Below are 17039 nucleotides of genomic sequence, written 5' to 3'. Positions count from 1 at the left end.
CTTTGAAACCTTACATTCAAAAAGTATAATTGATACATGTTTTTGAAAGTATTCGCCCACATTAGTATGTGACATGTTTGCTACAAATATTTAGTTTTAAATGAATTCAACAATGTATGCAACATGTCAGCTATAAATATTTAGTTTTTAATGTATTTAATCAGAATTTGTAATGAAGTAATGTGCCTGAATATCAGTACTATGTAGTGAAGATAAAATTGAACCAGATTCCAAAGACCATATACACTTCTAGGGCACTTTTTTGAACTGTTAACAAACTTCTGTCCTAACAAGCTAATCTTAACCCATGTTTCTTTTTCCGATAAAATGTTAACTATCTGATACAGATAATGGACAGTTCAATATCGCTTTTCCTCTGTCCTGATTTGCAGCTTTGTTGGCCAATTCATAGATAAAATTCCTTGATGTGAAGTCACCCAATGTGTGTTGTTATAGTTAGAACATTCGTTTCTGCTTGTGCAGAAGTTTCTATTAAGGAATTTTCATTTGAAATATTCCACAGATTAGTACACATTTACCTAGTTCTGCTGTCAATTTTTGTCCATAAAACTTGCATGCACGAAAACTACGGATACTGAGCAACGTCATGTAAGGACAACATTGTTTCACGCTCCTCAAGTGTGTTATAGCTGCCTTAAATCATTGTGAATGGTCTTACACATAATAACCCTGCGGTAGAAACGAGTGTCCATGACCCCAGAAGATGAAAATGCTCCATTTTATAGTGTTGCATAAAATCATCTTTTTTTTTTCATTTTTTTTTTTCAAGTTTCTTCAAAAATCTCTTTATGGAATCAAGAACATGCCTGGCATGCACACTCCCTGGTAGGTAAAAAATGAATTATGCATATAAAAACCCACTCATACACTCAAGTGAAGTTGGGAGTTTCTTTCACTCACTCCATTTTTATTTTTAGTGAAGTCTGCTGTAAGCTGCAAAATGAACAAAGGCCTTTAAAAACAACTTTTATTGGCTTGTTTGGAAATGCAACAGTCACTGTACAAAGCAGACTGGTCAATACTTACTGCACTGCATGAGTGTGAACAAAGAATTACCATCAATCGGGAGTGAGTAATGGGATGCTTGGGTCTCACACCTTTGCAATTTTTTTCTTCTCAATATATAAATGGTTTAAATGACTATATGCTAAACAAAAAAATTTCACTTAATTTCATAGGTCAATTCAATCATTCATCAAATACTGAACATGAGTCCCCTCTCCCACTCCCCATGGAAGGTTAACCATTGACAAGCATTATTAAATGCAGTTTAGCACACAACACCAATAGCTATCATCAGATAAGTATGATACAAATATTCATATTCTATTTTTAACAAATTCGGTGAACTTGTAGATGACATGGCCAATATAATCTAATGTACTGACAAAAGAATCATGGCTATTAGAAAATTGTTAAGGGAAATTAATACTTACGAGCTGAATTACACATCATTAGGAAATTAATATTTGTATTCACTTTTCTTTTTATCATGAATTCATGAATAAGTGCAGAGAAAAAGATACAGACAGACAAAGGGTAGACAAAAAATGAAGGTTCTGATTAAACAATGCTATTTAAAACACTACACAACAAATAGTTCAAAATATGAAGACATGACCAGAAGCAAGATAACACATAGAATCCAAAATTAAAGCACATAAAAAAATTGTGTGTGTGTGTGTGTGTGAACATGTCTGTATATCTGATTGCAAGTAAGATTTAACAAGTGCATGAGTTCATATTACTTTGAACAGGGTACAACCGTTATTTTATTGGCACTGTACAAAGTTTTTATGCAAACTAGTGACTCTTTCATTCACCAACCAGAGTCCATTTCAAAACATTATGAGTATAAAGAAAGCAAGCTTCAAGCTGTGCAACAGCTCCAATCAAATGCAATGTGCAATCAAAATCTTAAACTGAACAACAATCACCACAATGTATCGTGTAGAAAACATGTACAGTGGAGTCCAACTGACACAAGTAAGGACAGCACATTAGCCTGATTCATGCGAACAAATTTGCATTCTCAACCAACATTCTTCTGTTTCTTTTGCCTTTTCTACACACAATTGTCAATACAAGCAAAAAATCGCATTTGTCCGATAAAAACTTGTGCTATATTACTGCAGCATGTTTGAAAACTGGGAAGACAAAAAAAATCATGAACAATAATCATGTCAAGACAAAAGTGACAAGCAGTATGATGGGCTTCCTGCCTGTCATACTTTCAGCCTGTCAAGCTTTAAAAAAGCAACAACAAATAAAACAAAAAAATCACACACAAAAAAGAAAAGAATCAAGAATATTTCATCCTTTCACCCTTTTGGGGGCATGGAGGATATTATATACCGGTCTATGCAATGAATCTGTTTCTGACACAATTCCTTGCAACTCCCTCCAAACCCCTCTTATCTAACTTCGCTTCCCTCTCAAAAACAAAACAAAACAAAAAACGTTTACAAATTTTTGGCACAGTTAACAAAACAAAAAAAAACCCCACCACTAAATATGCAATGTTTATCACTTCTAAAAACACTTGATTGAGTTATTGAAACTGAAATGCTAACTGACAATAGTATTTCAAAAAGCGTATAGTAAAAATATCTCTCTGATACACACAACACACACACTTAAGTACATGCTGGTCCTTGATTTACAGTCTGGGAGCACAGTCGATGCAATCTTTCTTTCTTCCCATTTCACCCCAACCAACAACTCCTTAACTATGATTTTACTATATGTATGCTTTCAATCTAACTATTTAAGGATGATCTGATATGACCAACAGGAACCAATGTTAGTCACCACAAATCTTTACATCATTGCACTGTCTTCTAACACCTTCTATTAATAGTGTTCAACCTAAACCCTACATCATACACATGTCAAAATCTTAACCGTTTTAGCATTACAAGTGCTGAAACCAGGTAATCTTTTCCTACCCACTTGATTTTTGTCTTGACCGCGTCATGAATTCATTGTGGTTCACAAAGTTCAGTTTCAAAGAGTTCATACACTGCTGACACACTGGCTGCATTTCTCAATGACTGTGACAACTTAAAAAACAACAACAACATCATTTGAATCCCTATCAGTTTTTATTGTTTATTTCCAGGGCAGACAGTATTGTTATGAACGATGCCTAAAGACCAAACCATTCAAGCACAGAGACCAAATATGCATACATCTGCATAATAACAACAAATACATTTGTTACGATGACCAGATTATTCAAGTACCAACACCTATAAGACCAATATGTAAGATCTACATGATTAAAACAAACACAAACCTTGCAAACAACAACAAAAATCTATTGAAAAAAAAAGAGAAGTACTCGTCAATGAGATAACATCCAAGCAAAAACATAAAGATTACATTAACAAACTGAAAAGAGAACACCTGTGCAACAGAAAGGCAAACATAATCTGGCATCTGCTCAAAACACATGCTTCATCACTGACTGCATACGATGCCCATCGAACAGAACTCTGTTGAGCCAAACCAAAGCAAAGCTGCAACTGAGGGGTGCACAGGCAAAAACCAGCTATGTTGGTAAGGCTGTTCACAACCAATGAAAAGTTTAGTGCAGCCAGGCTTCCGCCCACCCCTTGCATGCAGAAGGTCAAATAATGTGAACCACAGACTCTTCAATATCTGAACACCTGTGTTTAAAGGTTATGGAAAATCAAACAAATCTAGCCATGTATTGCAGTGATCTAGCTTTGTCTTGTAGTTAACTGTGGAGCTTGGCCAGCACAAACCATTGCAGCAACCTCCAAAACTTTAGCATCACTGATCAAGGGATATAATTAATCATCCCTTCCCAGGCTGATAAGCACTGCTCCCATTGTCTCCACCTCCCTGGCCCTCTCCTTGCATGCAGTGACCAATCCCACCCTACTCTGTGTGTGTGCAGACCTCTCTGTACTGTAGCCTATAGTACAATGGAATAAAGTGTTTAAAAGTTCAACCAGTGTTCTCTCTGTAACAAATGAAGCTTGCAACAACTGTAACAACATCATTATCACATTACCACTCCTGAAAATGGGAGTGTGGGTTCTTTGATGGCCTGTTAAGAACTGTCAATTTCATGTTGCGTTAAGTCCAACCAATCACAGAGGCCATGTCATTCAGTGGTTGAGAAATCTGTCCCTTCTTCTGGGTGAAAAGGTTCTCTGTGTACGAGCCCACACATGCAAGACATGACAGCATCTCTCAAACTCAAAGGTACTCCACAACCTGCATGCAACTGAGGTGGGGAGGTGGGGGGGGGGGGGGGGGGGGAGAGAAGACAGCATCTCTTACTCCATCTTATGATCAGTAAACTGAACAGTTCTCAACTCTTTCACCACCAAGTGGCAGTGAAACAGCTAATGTACAAGCCCATACATGCAGGAAACGACATCATCTCTTATTCCATATCGTGATCGGTCAGTTCTTCCAGACTCTTCACCAGCTTGTCAAACCTGGGTCTCCGTTCCGGGATAGCTTCCCAGCAATCCTTCATGATGTCGTACATTCTGGGCGGGCAGTTGACTGGCTTGGTCAAAGGATGCCTCTGCGCACTGTAGTTGTTGTACTTGCTGAGGATGTCGCTGATCGTCTTGCCCAGCACGTCGTCAGGCTTCTGGTTGCTGAAGACCTCCCAGAGGAGAATGCCGTAGGACCAGATGTCCGTCTCAATGGTGAACTTCAACCCCTTCAGAGTTTCAGGAGGAAACCTGGAACATGCAAACACAGACATGTACATGTACATGCACGTGCACACGCATGTATGGCACAGATTGCAGTAAGCATAAACTGCAGATCGAAATAGGAAGAGAAGGCGAAAACAGAGAAAACAGAATTTGCAAGGTATATAATATAGGAACTGTTGGGGATGAATTTCATTCTGTTTTAGAATGTCCAAAAATATTGTAATTCAAAATAAATTGATACGACATAAATATAAATCACATATGTTAATGTTTGGTTTATGCAGTTTATTCGGTGCAGGGAAGAAAACATAATCTAAGTAAATTCATAAAAATTGGAAAGGGCATGTAATTTAAGCTACATCTAAAACATACTTGTCAGTATGTGCAAGTTTGATTTGTTCTGTTGCAAATCATTATCATTAGTGCGCATGTTTGTGTGTGCGTGCATGTGTGTGCGTTTTTTGCATGTTTCAGAGACAATGTTGGCCTGAAGTTGTGACTTAATGAGTACGTACTGTTATTGTATTCTCCACACCCCAAAAGGGGCAAAAGGATTTAATTTCTTTGAATCTTTGAAACATATGAGTGTGGTAGTTGGATTAGATGCCCTAAAGTTAAGGGGAAAAAAAATGAAGGGCATCTAGGAGGAGGTTGTGGGAGCTGGATGAAAGAGAGAACCAAAAGACATCTGGATGGGGGTGGGGATTGGGAGAACTCAGATCTGAAAAAAAGGAGAAAAATTCAAGGATTCAAGATTTTAGGTATGGCCTATTCTTCCAAATCTGTGCTTGCTCATCTACATCTACTACAAACAGTACATACATATAGGAAAAAGCATGAAAAAAAATGAAAGAAAAAAATTTGTGCAGATGGGCATGTATGATGAAGAACACACACACACACACACACACACACACACACACACACAGATTGTCAGATGGACAGAAGAGAAAGAGAGGGGAGAGGAAAAAAAAGACAGAATAAAGAGATGAGAAAAAAAAAACGAAGATAAAAAAAAAAGAAAGAAAAGAAAGAAAAGACAATAGAGAGGAGAAAAAGATCTCTGTACCAAAGTATAGACAATGAAGTTTGTGTATTGTGTGTGTATTATAAAAAAAAAAATGATGATGGAAGGAAGGAAGGAAGGAACAAACAAACAAAAACAAAACAGAGAGAGAGAGAGAGAGAGAGAGAGAGAGAGAGAGATGAGGAAGAAAGTGAGAAAGAACCTTCCAAGGATGCTAAGACTATCCTGCAGAACTTTTACACATCCTCTGATTTCTCCTTAAAAAATATATTAATTTTTTTTTTTTTTTAAAGAAAAAAAAAGAGAAAGAGAGGTAAGAATACTAGTTATTACCTGCAGTGTGTGGATGTATGTATGAAACGGTGTATGTGATATTTTTTTTTTACATTTGTATCTTCGTAATATTTGTGAAAGCTGTTGTTGACTTTTACAGTTATGGTCCCCATGTTGTTTACTTGTCTATGTTGTGATAATGCACCTGACCAAATTTCTCCAGTTGGAGATAATAAAGTTATTCTTATCTTATCTTATCTTATCTTATGGTGGGAAAAACAGAAATAAGGAGCAGATGTCTGATTTTTACATGAAGCAAAAAGAACTGGCCAACCCTAGCCTTCAGAGCCTGCCCCAGTTTCAGAGACTGCGAAACATGAACATAAAATGAAATAAATTAATTAAACAAAATAAACTCACAAGTGAATTTACTAAAATATAAACAGATGAAATTAACAAAAGAACAAAACTGGTCCACCGTCCAGCAAACCCACAAGCACTGACGCAAGCACACACACACACACACACACAGACACACACAGATACATACCGCACATGCAACAATTAGCTGTCTCACAGGCCCAACCCTCCAACCAACAAACATACATACCCACATCATGCACCAGCCTCCCTTTCACAATCTTACAGTACACATGTGGGGACAAGACCACTTCACTCGATCCTTGTGCAAAAACCCAACAAAAAACCCACACAAAAAAACAAACAAACAAACAAAAAAAAAACCTCACAGGTAAGCAGGCATCTTTTTGCTGGATGACTTCAGCAGATCGTAGTATCCCCTGTTCAGCTGGTGCGACAGGCCAAAGTCACACAGTTTAGCGGTGAGAGAGTTACGGCCCTGGCTGAACAGAAGCACATTCCTGGCCGCTAGGTCTCCGTGGACCCGATTCACCTCTTGGCAAACGTACTGCATACCCTGGTTTCACACACACACACACACACAAAAACAAAAGATGATATCTTGATGACATCTGTGTGTTCTTGACATATTCCTGACAGCACTTATATCACCATGGGTTCTTTTTCAGTGCGCCAAGTGAGGGTTGTACATAAGACTATAGCTTATTGCCTCATCAAAATTTTACCAGATGCTCAGTTTGATTTTCCAGTCAAACTTGGTAGTAAGGGTGAGACTGGGATCTCTTCTTCGTTTGTGGGTTGCAACTCCCACGTTCACTCGTAAGTACACGAGTGAGCTTTTACGTGTATGACCGTTTTTACCCCACCATGTAGGCAGCCATGCTCCATTTTCGGGGACAGACTGGGATCTGAAACCAGACCTCACGGACACTGTAGTGGCAGATAAGCCATTCTCCCAACTTCCTAAAATGGTGGGAAGAAGTCCGCATTGAATACACTGGCCACCCCCGAAAGCGGAGTATGGCTGCCTACATGGTGGCGTAAAAACTGTCATACTGGTAAAAGCCCACTTGTGTACATACGACTGAACCTGGGAGTTGCAGCCCACGAACGCAGAAGAAGAAGAAGAATACCTTGGCGATGTCTGTGAGCAGCTTCCTCAGGAGCAGTTTGAACGGGGAGGTGCCAAGCTTGGGCGCATTCTTGTGGACGTAGCCCTCCAGGCTGCCCATGTCAGCGTACTCCATCACCAGCTGGTTGGGGTTGTCTCGGCCTGTGCCACATCATGATAGGTATCATTACTTATCATTGTTGATGATGACATCAATGCGTCATTATTGATAATAATATCAATGGCAATTTATGTAGCACTGTATCCAGATAAAATGCTCTAGGTGTTTACAAAACAACCACCTAATGATAATAATAATAATAATGGATACTTATACAGCACTGTATCCAGAAAACTGCTCTGAGGTGGTTTACAAGACACCACATACTACTACTACTACTACTAAGAAGAAGAAAAAGAATATGAATAATAAGAAGAAGCAGGAGAAGAAGAGGAAGAAGAAGATGAAGAGGATGAAGAAGAAGAATGAGAACAATGGATACTTAAATAGCACTGTAACCAGAAAACTGTTCTGGATGCTTTGCAAAACACATAATATTATGTACTAATAAAAAATGATATAGCTCCTAAATGCTGCTACAAATGGGGAAGAAAAACTGGCCTTAAAAATTGATTGGAAGGCAACGTTTTGCAAAGTGAATAAGATTAGCGATATGAATTTAAAATGGTTCCACATGAGAGTAGTACATAGAATTATAGGTACAAACATGCCATTAAAAAGAATGAAACTTACAGACATCGATATGTGTAGTTTTTGCAATATGCATACAGAATCTATCCGCCATCTTTTTTGGCAGTGTAATGTTACACATAACTTTTGGAAAACACTAGAATCATGTTTAAACAATAAATGTGAAAATGCACAAAATGTAAAATTTACTTAAGACTTTATTCTGTTTGGAGCTTCAAACAGTGTTGCCTCTGATGACATCCTTGATTACATTGTTCTAATTGCAAAACAATTCTTATACAAAAGCAAACTAAAGAAACAAATTCCGCAATCTGAAGTATTCCTAACACAACTTAGATTAAGATATAAAACAGAAAAAAATATGCATCACATTTACATATGAATAATGCCAGATTCTTAGCAAAATGGTTCTATTACATGCCAATAATAGAATGTAATAATATTGATACATCACCATCCAATACAGAACCCTAACAAATCTCGTTTTGTAATTTGTAGTTTGAAAAATCTAACCAAATTGATCATAAAGGCAACACATCTAAAACTTTTTTTTTTCTTCTTTCTTTACATCTTAAGAAATACAAGACTTGAATTCTGATACCTATGTAAAACACACTGAATTATGTGACAATAGTAATACACCTGCTTGCATACTAAATTGTTTATTTCATTTTGTTTTCATGGTAACACCAAAATATATTTTTTAATGTACGAATATAGAGACAAATGTGTGTATATATATGTGTGTGTGTGTATGTATGTGTACATGTATGTATGTATGTATATATATATCTATATATCTATATATATATGTGTGTGTGTGTATGTGTGTACATATATATGTATATATATATATATAATAATAATAATAATAATGGTATTTATATAGTGCTGAATCTTGTGCGGAGACAAACCAAAGCGCTTTCGCACCAGTCATTCACACACAATATATATGTATGTGTGTGTGTGTATGTATATATGTGTTCTAGAGTGTTGCAGGTTGTCAAGGAGTCAGTTCAACGTCAACAAAATTCTTCCTCCTTCTCCAACCTCACCACAGAAAAAATGACAATACAGGAGGTAGGCGTGTGTAAGCTTTAACAGGAATACAGATTCTCTATTTTTTTTTTAAGCTGCAAATACTTCCTTACAGTAACTGCCAATTTCTGTGCCAATAAAAAAAACCCATTAACTGAACAAAAGCAATACATAATTCTATCTTATCACCAAAACTAAGTAAAAATAAAGAAAAAAACTGACAAAATGCTAACATGAAAATACATGTCAAACAGGAAATATACCTTCTTCTTCTTCTTCTCCTTCTTCTGCGTTCACTCGTATGCACACGAGTGGGCTTTTACGTGTATGACCGTTTTTACCCCGCCATGTAGGCAGCCATACTCCGTTTTCGGGGGTGTGCATGCTGGGTATGTTCTTGTTTCCATAACCCACCGAACGCTGACATGGATTACAGGATCTTTAACGTGCGTATTTGATCTTCTGCTTGCATATACACACGAAGGGGGTTCAGGCACTAGCAGGTCTGCACATGTTGACCTGGGAGATCGGAAAAATCTCCACCCTTTACCCACCAGGCGCCGTCACCGTGATTCGAACCCGGGACCCTCAGATTGACAGTCCAACGCTTTAACCACTCGGCTATTGCGCCCGTCAGGAAATATACCCATGTGCACTCAGTTCCACCCACTTACCTCTGGGCACGAAGCCAATTAGTTTCACCACGTTGGGGTGGTTCAGTCTGAAGATGCACAGGGCCTCCCGCAGGAACTGCGACACTTCCTCCGGCTTGTGCTCGTTGCTGTTGATCATCTTCACCGCCACCTTCTCCTTTGTGCAGCTCTCCTCCTCCTGCCGCGTCTCGCTCTCCGGGCTCAATAGGGCTGTCACCACGCAGCCAAAGTGCCCCTGCACATGATGCACACACACAGGACAATGATTAAAAAAACAAACCCACACAACATCACCACAAACACACAGATATGGAGTGAGAGTGATGGCCTAGAGGTAATGCGTCCATGTAGGAAGCGAGAGAATCTGAGCGCACTGGTTCGAATCAGCCGCCGATATTTTCTCCCCTTCCACTAGACCTTGAGTGGTGGTCTGTACACTAGTCATTCAGATGAGACGATAAACCGAGGTCCCGTGTGCAGCATGCACTTTGTGCACGTAAAAGAACCCATGGCAACAAAAGGGTTGTTCCTGGCAAAATTCTGTAGAAAAATCCACTTCGATAGGAAAAACAAATAAAACTGCACGCTGGGAAAAAAAAAAGAAAAAAAAAGGGTGGTGCTGTAGTGTTGCGATGCGTTCTCCCTGGGGAGAACAGCCCGAATTTCACACAGAAATCTGTTGTGATAAAAAGAAATACAAAAATACAACAACATAAAAACATACAGAGTACTCTACCATCTCAACAAGAGAAATTCAGGCACACTCATACACGCAAACTCTCCCACCAATAGCCCAACACGCTAACTGACACAAGCTGACACACACGCCACACACTCACACAATCATCACCCACAACAAACATATAGACACACACACACACACACTCAAACCCTACTTTGCGGGATGTTGATTGCACTGTTCTAATCAATCCTTTCTTTGTATATATTCCCTTTTTATTCTTATGCACACACACACACACACTTGCATTACACGTCAGAAAAATCACTAAGAGTGAAAAGACGTTGAACGAAAGAAAGAACAAAAGGCAAGCCTCCTGCTGTTCTAATAAAACTACACGAATGAAACTGAAAACGTGGGATGGTGGGGAGGGAAGGGGGCAGGGATACAAGTACTTATATAGGAAGTTAAATTCTATTCAGAATTACAACCGGTAGGTCAACCGCATCTTCTCTTATATCTAATATAGATCTAGATCAAAGTTTCGAACTTCCCCTGTTTTCATTACAGCTTTCCAGCTTTGATAGCTCAAGATAAAAAAAAAACCGAAAAAACCAAGCCAAACAAGAAGATTTTCAGTAATCTCTTATTTTAGAATTATTTTCTTTCATATCAACAACTGAATTACTGCAATTTGGTGATCCACAAACAGTGTAGGTTGATCCAAGTTATACTTTTGAACTCACCACCAGAATACAAAACAGTACAGATCTGTTGAAATGTGCTGGTTTGTGGAACACAGTCTTTGCCACATATGATCCACTGTTCACTGATATCCAAACAACTCACTGGTATAACTTCATATCTGTCAAACTTTTAACCTATTCCTGTTTTTTTCCATTATTTTGCTGCTGAGATTCAGCTAGGCCTAATGTATACACAATGATTCCCATAGCGATGGATTATTCAGGCAAGATGGCTGCCATCAACTGGAATTGTTAATGTGTTCATTCTAGTTAATTCAGTACCGTCTTTAAAATATCAGTATGCAAGAAACATGTTGATGGTGTAGCCAGTATCATTCTTTGTGTTCTGTCCACAATTTCTCTTTCTTTGTATCATTCTTTGTGTTTTATCCACAATTTCCTTTTCTTTTTTTAAACTGCAGACAAGAAATTAATCATCCACAATCTGGAAATGCGGTTCAATCCGGAAGACTTACACCTATCACTGGTATGAGTGAAAAGATGTTTTTTTTACTCTATGTTTAATCCAAACTTGGTATTCACACGCACACACACACACGGACAGACAAGTGAAGCACACAAAGAGCTATTACACAGACTCACATTGTGGCCAAACACACCCCCGTGAACCAAAAACCTCTACCTTTCCCAGTTCTCTGGAGCCCTCAAAGTCCAGACGGGAAGCCATGATAGTGCAGGTGATGTTGTTGCGAGCCTCTTCCTGCAGCCTCTCCATTCTCTCCTGCTCCTCCGTCTGCTGCCTGCTCTGGCCCACACGCACTGAACAACATTCCCAACGTAAACATGTCATATGTTATAATAAGAACAAACTAATGAAAATCAAGCATATGTTTTGTTTTTTTCTTATTATGTTACCTGCCAGATTTGTTTGTTTCATTGTTAACCTCATAACCAAATGTACATGCAGGACATTGAAGATGTTAAAGAAAAAACAATCTTTCTTGTTTTTCGTATATACGTTGCTCCCCCCCGCCCCCCACACCTCCCCTGCTGCACCCCCTTCCCCATTAACTCACTCTGGATAAACAAACTTTACAGTGTTCCGGTAGTATGGCCAAAGTAAAGCTGCAGTGTTGTTACAGACTGGAAATGTTTCTCATGGCACTCACACAGCTGGATGACTACAGCAGGAGATAATCATAAATATCGTCAGTAAGTCCTATGTTGAACAGAAAGTTTGGCTGTGCGATCCTGTGTGAAGTATACAGTATTATCATCATTATCATACTAATGAGTCAGGGGCAGAGAGTATGACTGCTTCAATGCATTCCTGTCAACAATGGCGTCTCAAGCAAGCTATTCTCAGAATGCTGCAACTGAAAGCAATCAACAACATCCAACGTTTTATTGTTGCTAAATCACTTTAATTGATAGAAACAGATAGTTCTGATACTGAACAGATGGGTGAAGATGAAGAAGACAGTGTTGCAAATGAACAAAGCAAAACGGCCAGGTATATAGGACATGGACCACACGTTAGAGGCCACTGAGGAGGGGTGGGGTAGCGATGTGTACCACACGCAGTAGAAGAAAGAGGACGGCCTGCTAAAACTGATATGAATGAAGGTAAGTTTCTACAGTTTCTGGTGAGTGACTAGCACGAAGACTGATAATTCTTTTTCCAACTGTGCCTTCATTTTCTGGCTCTACTGGTCTGCACGTGTCAGCTGAGTGCCACACCCCCAATGGCAATCTTTCATGTCTGTAAATAATAGGACTCGGAATTTACATATCTTTTCACGTCTTGAAAAGTATATGAATGTTGATTGAAAAACGAGGAGTATTTTCCACTTAGTCCACAGAGCTGTAACACTAAAGTAAGAATTCAACAATTTCATATGTGTCAACCCAGCAAGTCAATAATCAGCTCTGAAAGTTTGATTTTCTGATATGTATTTTGTATTTTTTGTGATACCCCCCACCCCCACCCCCGAACCCTTGCAAATGGGCTGTCTGTGGGGAAAAAGAAAGCGAGAAAACTCACCGTCCTGAGTGAGTTAAAGTGAAGTCACGATCCCCCTCTTTTTTTGTCTTTCCCAATTTCTTTCCAGGTTGATTCACTGAGCCCTGTGCTAAGCATTGCTCTGGCGTCAAAGTTTGTCTCATTAAAGCGTTATTTCATGTTTCTACATGTGCATAAACAGCAAAGAAAGGGAACTAACCTATATATTTCCAGATGTGTCCACACATAATCTGGAGGAAAAACAGTATATTTCTGCATTTTTTCCCCATCAGTATGGCGTGGCAGCCTGCTGAGGCTGTCAAGTCCACAGGGCTGAATGGGTTAACAATCCTTTTCGCAAGTTTTAAAACGCTCGCCAAATGCTTTTTTCCATCTATTAATTGATGATGATGATGACGACGACGATGGTTTTAGAAAATACATATAACATTTATTCAAAACCGCTCGTACGGTTTCCTTGAAGCTGTTCTATTTGTTGCTGAGCCAGATCCGGGTTGTTCACATTCCCCGTCTTCAATGCTTGCTCCAGGAACACTCTGTGCTGCCAGCAGCTGTCCACACTGATGGCTTCCATCAGGTGCTTTCCCACTGAAACACAGTAACAAACCATTTGTATTTGTTTGATGCCTTGTGCAATGGTGCAATGGTGTGTACAAAAAAGGGTGCATGGATGTGTGCATGCGACGCGATGTGCAAGCACGTGTGTCTGTGTGTGTGTTTATTGGTGGAAAGCCCCCCCCCCCCACTTTTTTTATTTCACTTTTTTAGTGCGTGCGTGCGTGTGTGCGTGACCTACTTTGCTGACTGCAATTTTGTTATGTATGTTGTGTGCCAAATTTTACTGTTTTGCTTGTAATCTGTATCACAGACTTATCCTCACTTAATTTCTCTTCAGAGATAATAAAGTTGTTCTGATTCTCATTCTGATGACAACGAAAAATTGGAAACAAGATACAGATTCACATCTACAAATCAGCATTTACTAATTCTTGACCTTCTAACTCTTTGCTGCTTATAGCCCAGCCAGCCACACAGGGCCACATCAAAGCTGAATCACTTTAAGTATTGGTCCCCTAGAACCTGAATTAACCCCTCCCCCCCCCCCCCCCCCACCCCAAACACACAAAAAGCCACCTGGAAAAGTAATCACATTCATGCTCAGCAAATCTGACGCAGAACCTTCCTTCAGTTTTTCATTAGAGGATGAAACCCCCCCCCCAAAAAAAAAAACCACACACCTAAACATCAATTTAATTATACATAATGAACAAAATTACATACGATAACAGGCATAAAAAAAAAACAAGGCCAAAAATTATCAATGGTTAACTCACATGCCCAAGGTGCAAAAAAAAGAATACAACATAGTGAGAGTGCCCAATTATCAAGTCCACAAAAAATATTAAAGGCTTTTTAGAAAAAAAAAAAAGATTCTGGTGTGGAGCCGTGTACAACATTATCATGATTTGCTGCAACTTTTCGCCAGAATCAGGATGAAAGAATCCTCTAACCCCTGAGCAGCTGTCGCTATTCAATTTGTTCTTTAAGTCGGATAAAATGGTAAATCAAATCACAAATACACTGACAAAATCTTGGGTAAAGTAACACACATGCAGAAGTCTTAACTCATTCAACCCTGCGCCTGCCATTCTCCGCCTGAGCCCGCCTGACAGGCAGGCGAAGAAACTTGTTTATTTAAACTGGTTCATCAGCTCATTATTATGCGTTAAACTGCTATGTAAGGGAAGTAACTCCAACTAAACTTCCTTCCTCACTTGCATGCAAAATTTCGCTCCAAAAATCGAATGATTATGTGTTTTTTATCCGGTTTTCCACATCGATCTGGTAAAACGTCAAAGACTTACTGCGCAGTAAGAGTTCATTGAAATTATGATGGACTCTTGCAGCGAATTTGACCCATATAATGATGATCTGTCTTACACTTCATCCGATATTTCTTGGGAAAGTGAAGGAGATGAAATTAACAACCGGTCTAGACAAAGTGGGGGTACATTTCAATCAATCTTCAACATCAACAAAAACTGACATTTTACTATTTCTGTTTATAATTTAGAGTTAAAGTAAACTATTGCATTCCTTGTCTTGAGACTTCAGTAATTTGTGTCAAAATTATACTTCAGTCATTATGTGAAGTTCGGTTGCTATTGGTTGAGCGGTTGCTATAAATTTGTGCCTGAAGTGAAGCACCCCTTCCCGTTGATGGAGCCAGGCCAAAACATGCCAGGCTGGGAGGATTGCACAGGCAGAAGACCTTAAAGGGCTGAAAGTGGGTGTGGGGAAGTTGACCTTGTCCTCTGTCTGTTTTCCTCAGTCATTCTATTTCAAAAGCTCCCAGTAAACATTTAAATATCTTCAAAACCACTTTTTGCAGCAAATGTTTGAAATCCACAGGATTCAACCAGTCAAACCGTTGCACTGATGATCTCATAACTTGGAGTTATATTCCTTTTTGTTGTGGCGACATGATCATGTGGAAATACATCAGCACTTCTGTTTCTCAACGACAGTCAAGTGGTTGTGGCTGTTCAGTATGTGAGAGATTTCTTACATTTTCCTCCATCTTATCAGGAACTTCCAAATTAACCTCCTTCCTCAAGGGGCAACAATAGCTAATGGGAACTGATGACAGCACCAGACTTCTGTTCTCAGAACCTTTTCCTACAGTTTGCGGTCAGGGTTTCCCTAGGGGCTGCTACACCAAAGAATGTGTCTTAATAACAAAACAAAATAAAATAAAGAAAAAAATAAACAAACAACCCCAAACAAATTGCCAATGTGGAAACCCATATAATACAGCAACACTCCCACCCATACATTAGTTTTATACACATAAAAAAAACCCATTTGCACAACTCATTAAACCCAGCGCTCGGGCATCAAAATTCTTTTCATTTAAAGTTTCCACATTCCTACATATATATAAACTGCTAGCAAAGAGAACTAACCTCACTTCTACAATATTTCCAGCTGTTTCAACATGTGTCAATTTTGGGGACAAACTGGCCAATTTTGGTAAATTTTCTGGGTTTTTCTGAATTAATATGGCAGAGATAACTGACAAATAATGCTGTAAACTCCTTAGGGTTGAATGGGTTAACATGGGCACTGTGGCCCAATAACACACAAGAAGGAGAAGAAGATGAAGAAGCAGCAAGCTACCAGCCAGAGCCTTCTGTCGGATTTCTCTGGGTGAGGGTCGCATGGAAGGGTTACGGAGCCAACAGGCGTGAATCAGGTTGACGATGGTCGACTTCAGCTGCTGCAGTGGAACATTCTCCTTCGCTGCAGCCTCCTGATTTCCGTCTGTTGCTGTCTGTGCTCTCCTTGTACCAGAATCTGCCCAAACCAAATCAAACTAAATTTTGTTTCTGTTAGCTCAGCTGACCAACATCAAAGGGGACTTTTCAGGGTTTAATACTTAGGGTTAGGGATTAATACGTAGGGTCAGTGATTATTACTTAGGATTAGGGATTTTTTTTTTCTTCTTCTTCTGCGATCGTGGGCTGCAACTCCCACATTCACTCGTATGCACACGAGTGGGCTTTTACGTGTATGACTGTTTTCACCCCGCCATGTAGGCAGCCATACTCCATTTTCGGGGGTGGATTAGGGATTAATACTCAGTTCTTAGTTCTTCTGCCGCCACAGGATACTTTGGTCGACAAGATGGTTCACTGCCGGTCAAAG

General features: G+C 39.2%; 1 protein-coding gene across 4 annotated transcripts in view; it reads right to left on the bottom strand.

Annotated features, from left to right (window-relative positions):
- Positions 1–971: 971 nt before the first annotated feature.
- LOC143284540 (uncharacterized) overlaps positions 972–17039 on the bottom strand; it is a 46305-nt gene continuing 30237 nt past the window's right edge. For all 4 annotated transcript variants that reach the window (XM_076591298.1, XM_076591295.1, XM_076591296.1 and 1 more), the window contains 7 exons: positions 16512–16688; positions 13782–13919; positions 11991–12127; positions 9944–10157; positions 7542–7681; positions 6777–6964; positions 972–4751 (listed from right to left, as the gene is read on the bottom strand). In XM_076591298.1, the coding sequence (XP_076447413.1) occupies positions 4442–4751; positions 6777–6964; positions 7542–7681; positions 9944–10157; positions 11991–12127; positions 13782–13919; positions 16512–16688 (1304 nt within the window). In that variant the 3' untranslated portion in view covers positions 972–4441. The remainder of the gene's footprint in view (positions 4752–6776; positions 6965–7541; positions 7682–9943; positions 10158–11990; positions 12128–13781; positions 13920–16511; positions 16689–17039) is intronic.

This window comes from Babylonia areolata, chromosome 8 (genome assembly GCF_041734735.1).
Source record: "Babylonia areolata isolate BAREFJ2019XMU chromosome 8, ASM4173473v1, whole genome shotgun sequence".
Taxonomy (NCBI): Eukaryota; Metazoa; Mollusca; class Gastropoda; order Neogastropoda; family Buccinidae; genus Babylonia; species Babylonia areolata.
The sequence above is the reverse complement of the archived record's forward strand: the minus strand, read 5'-3'. Positions and strand labels throughout refer to the sequence as shown.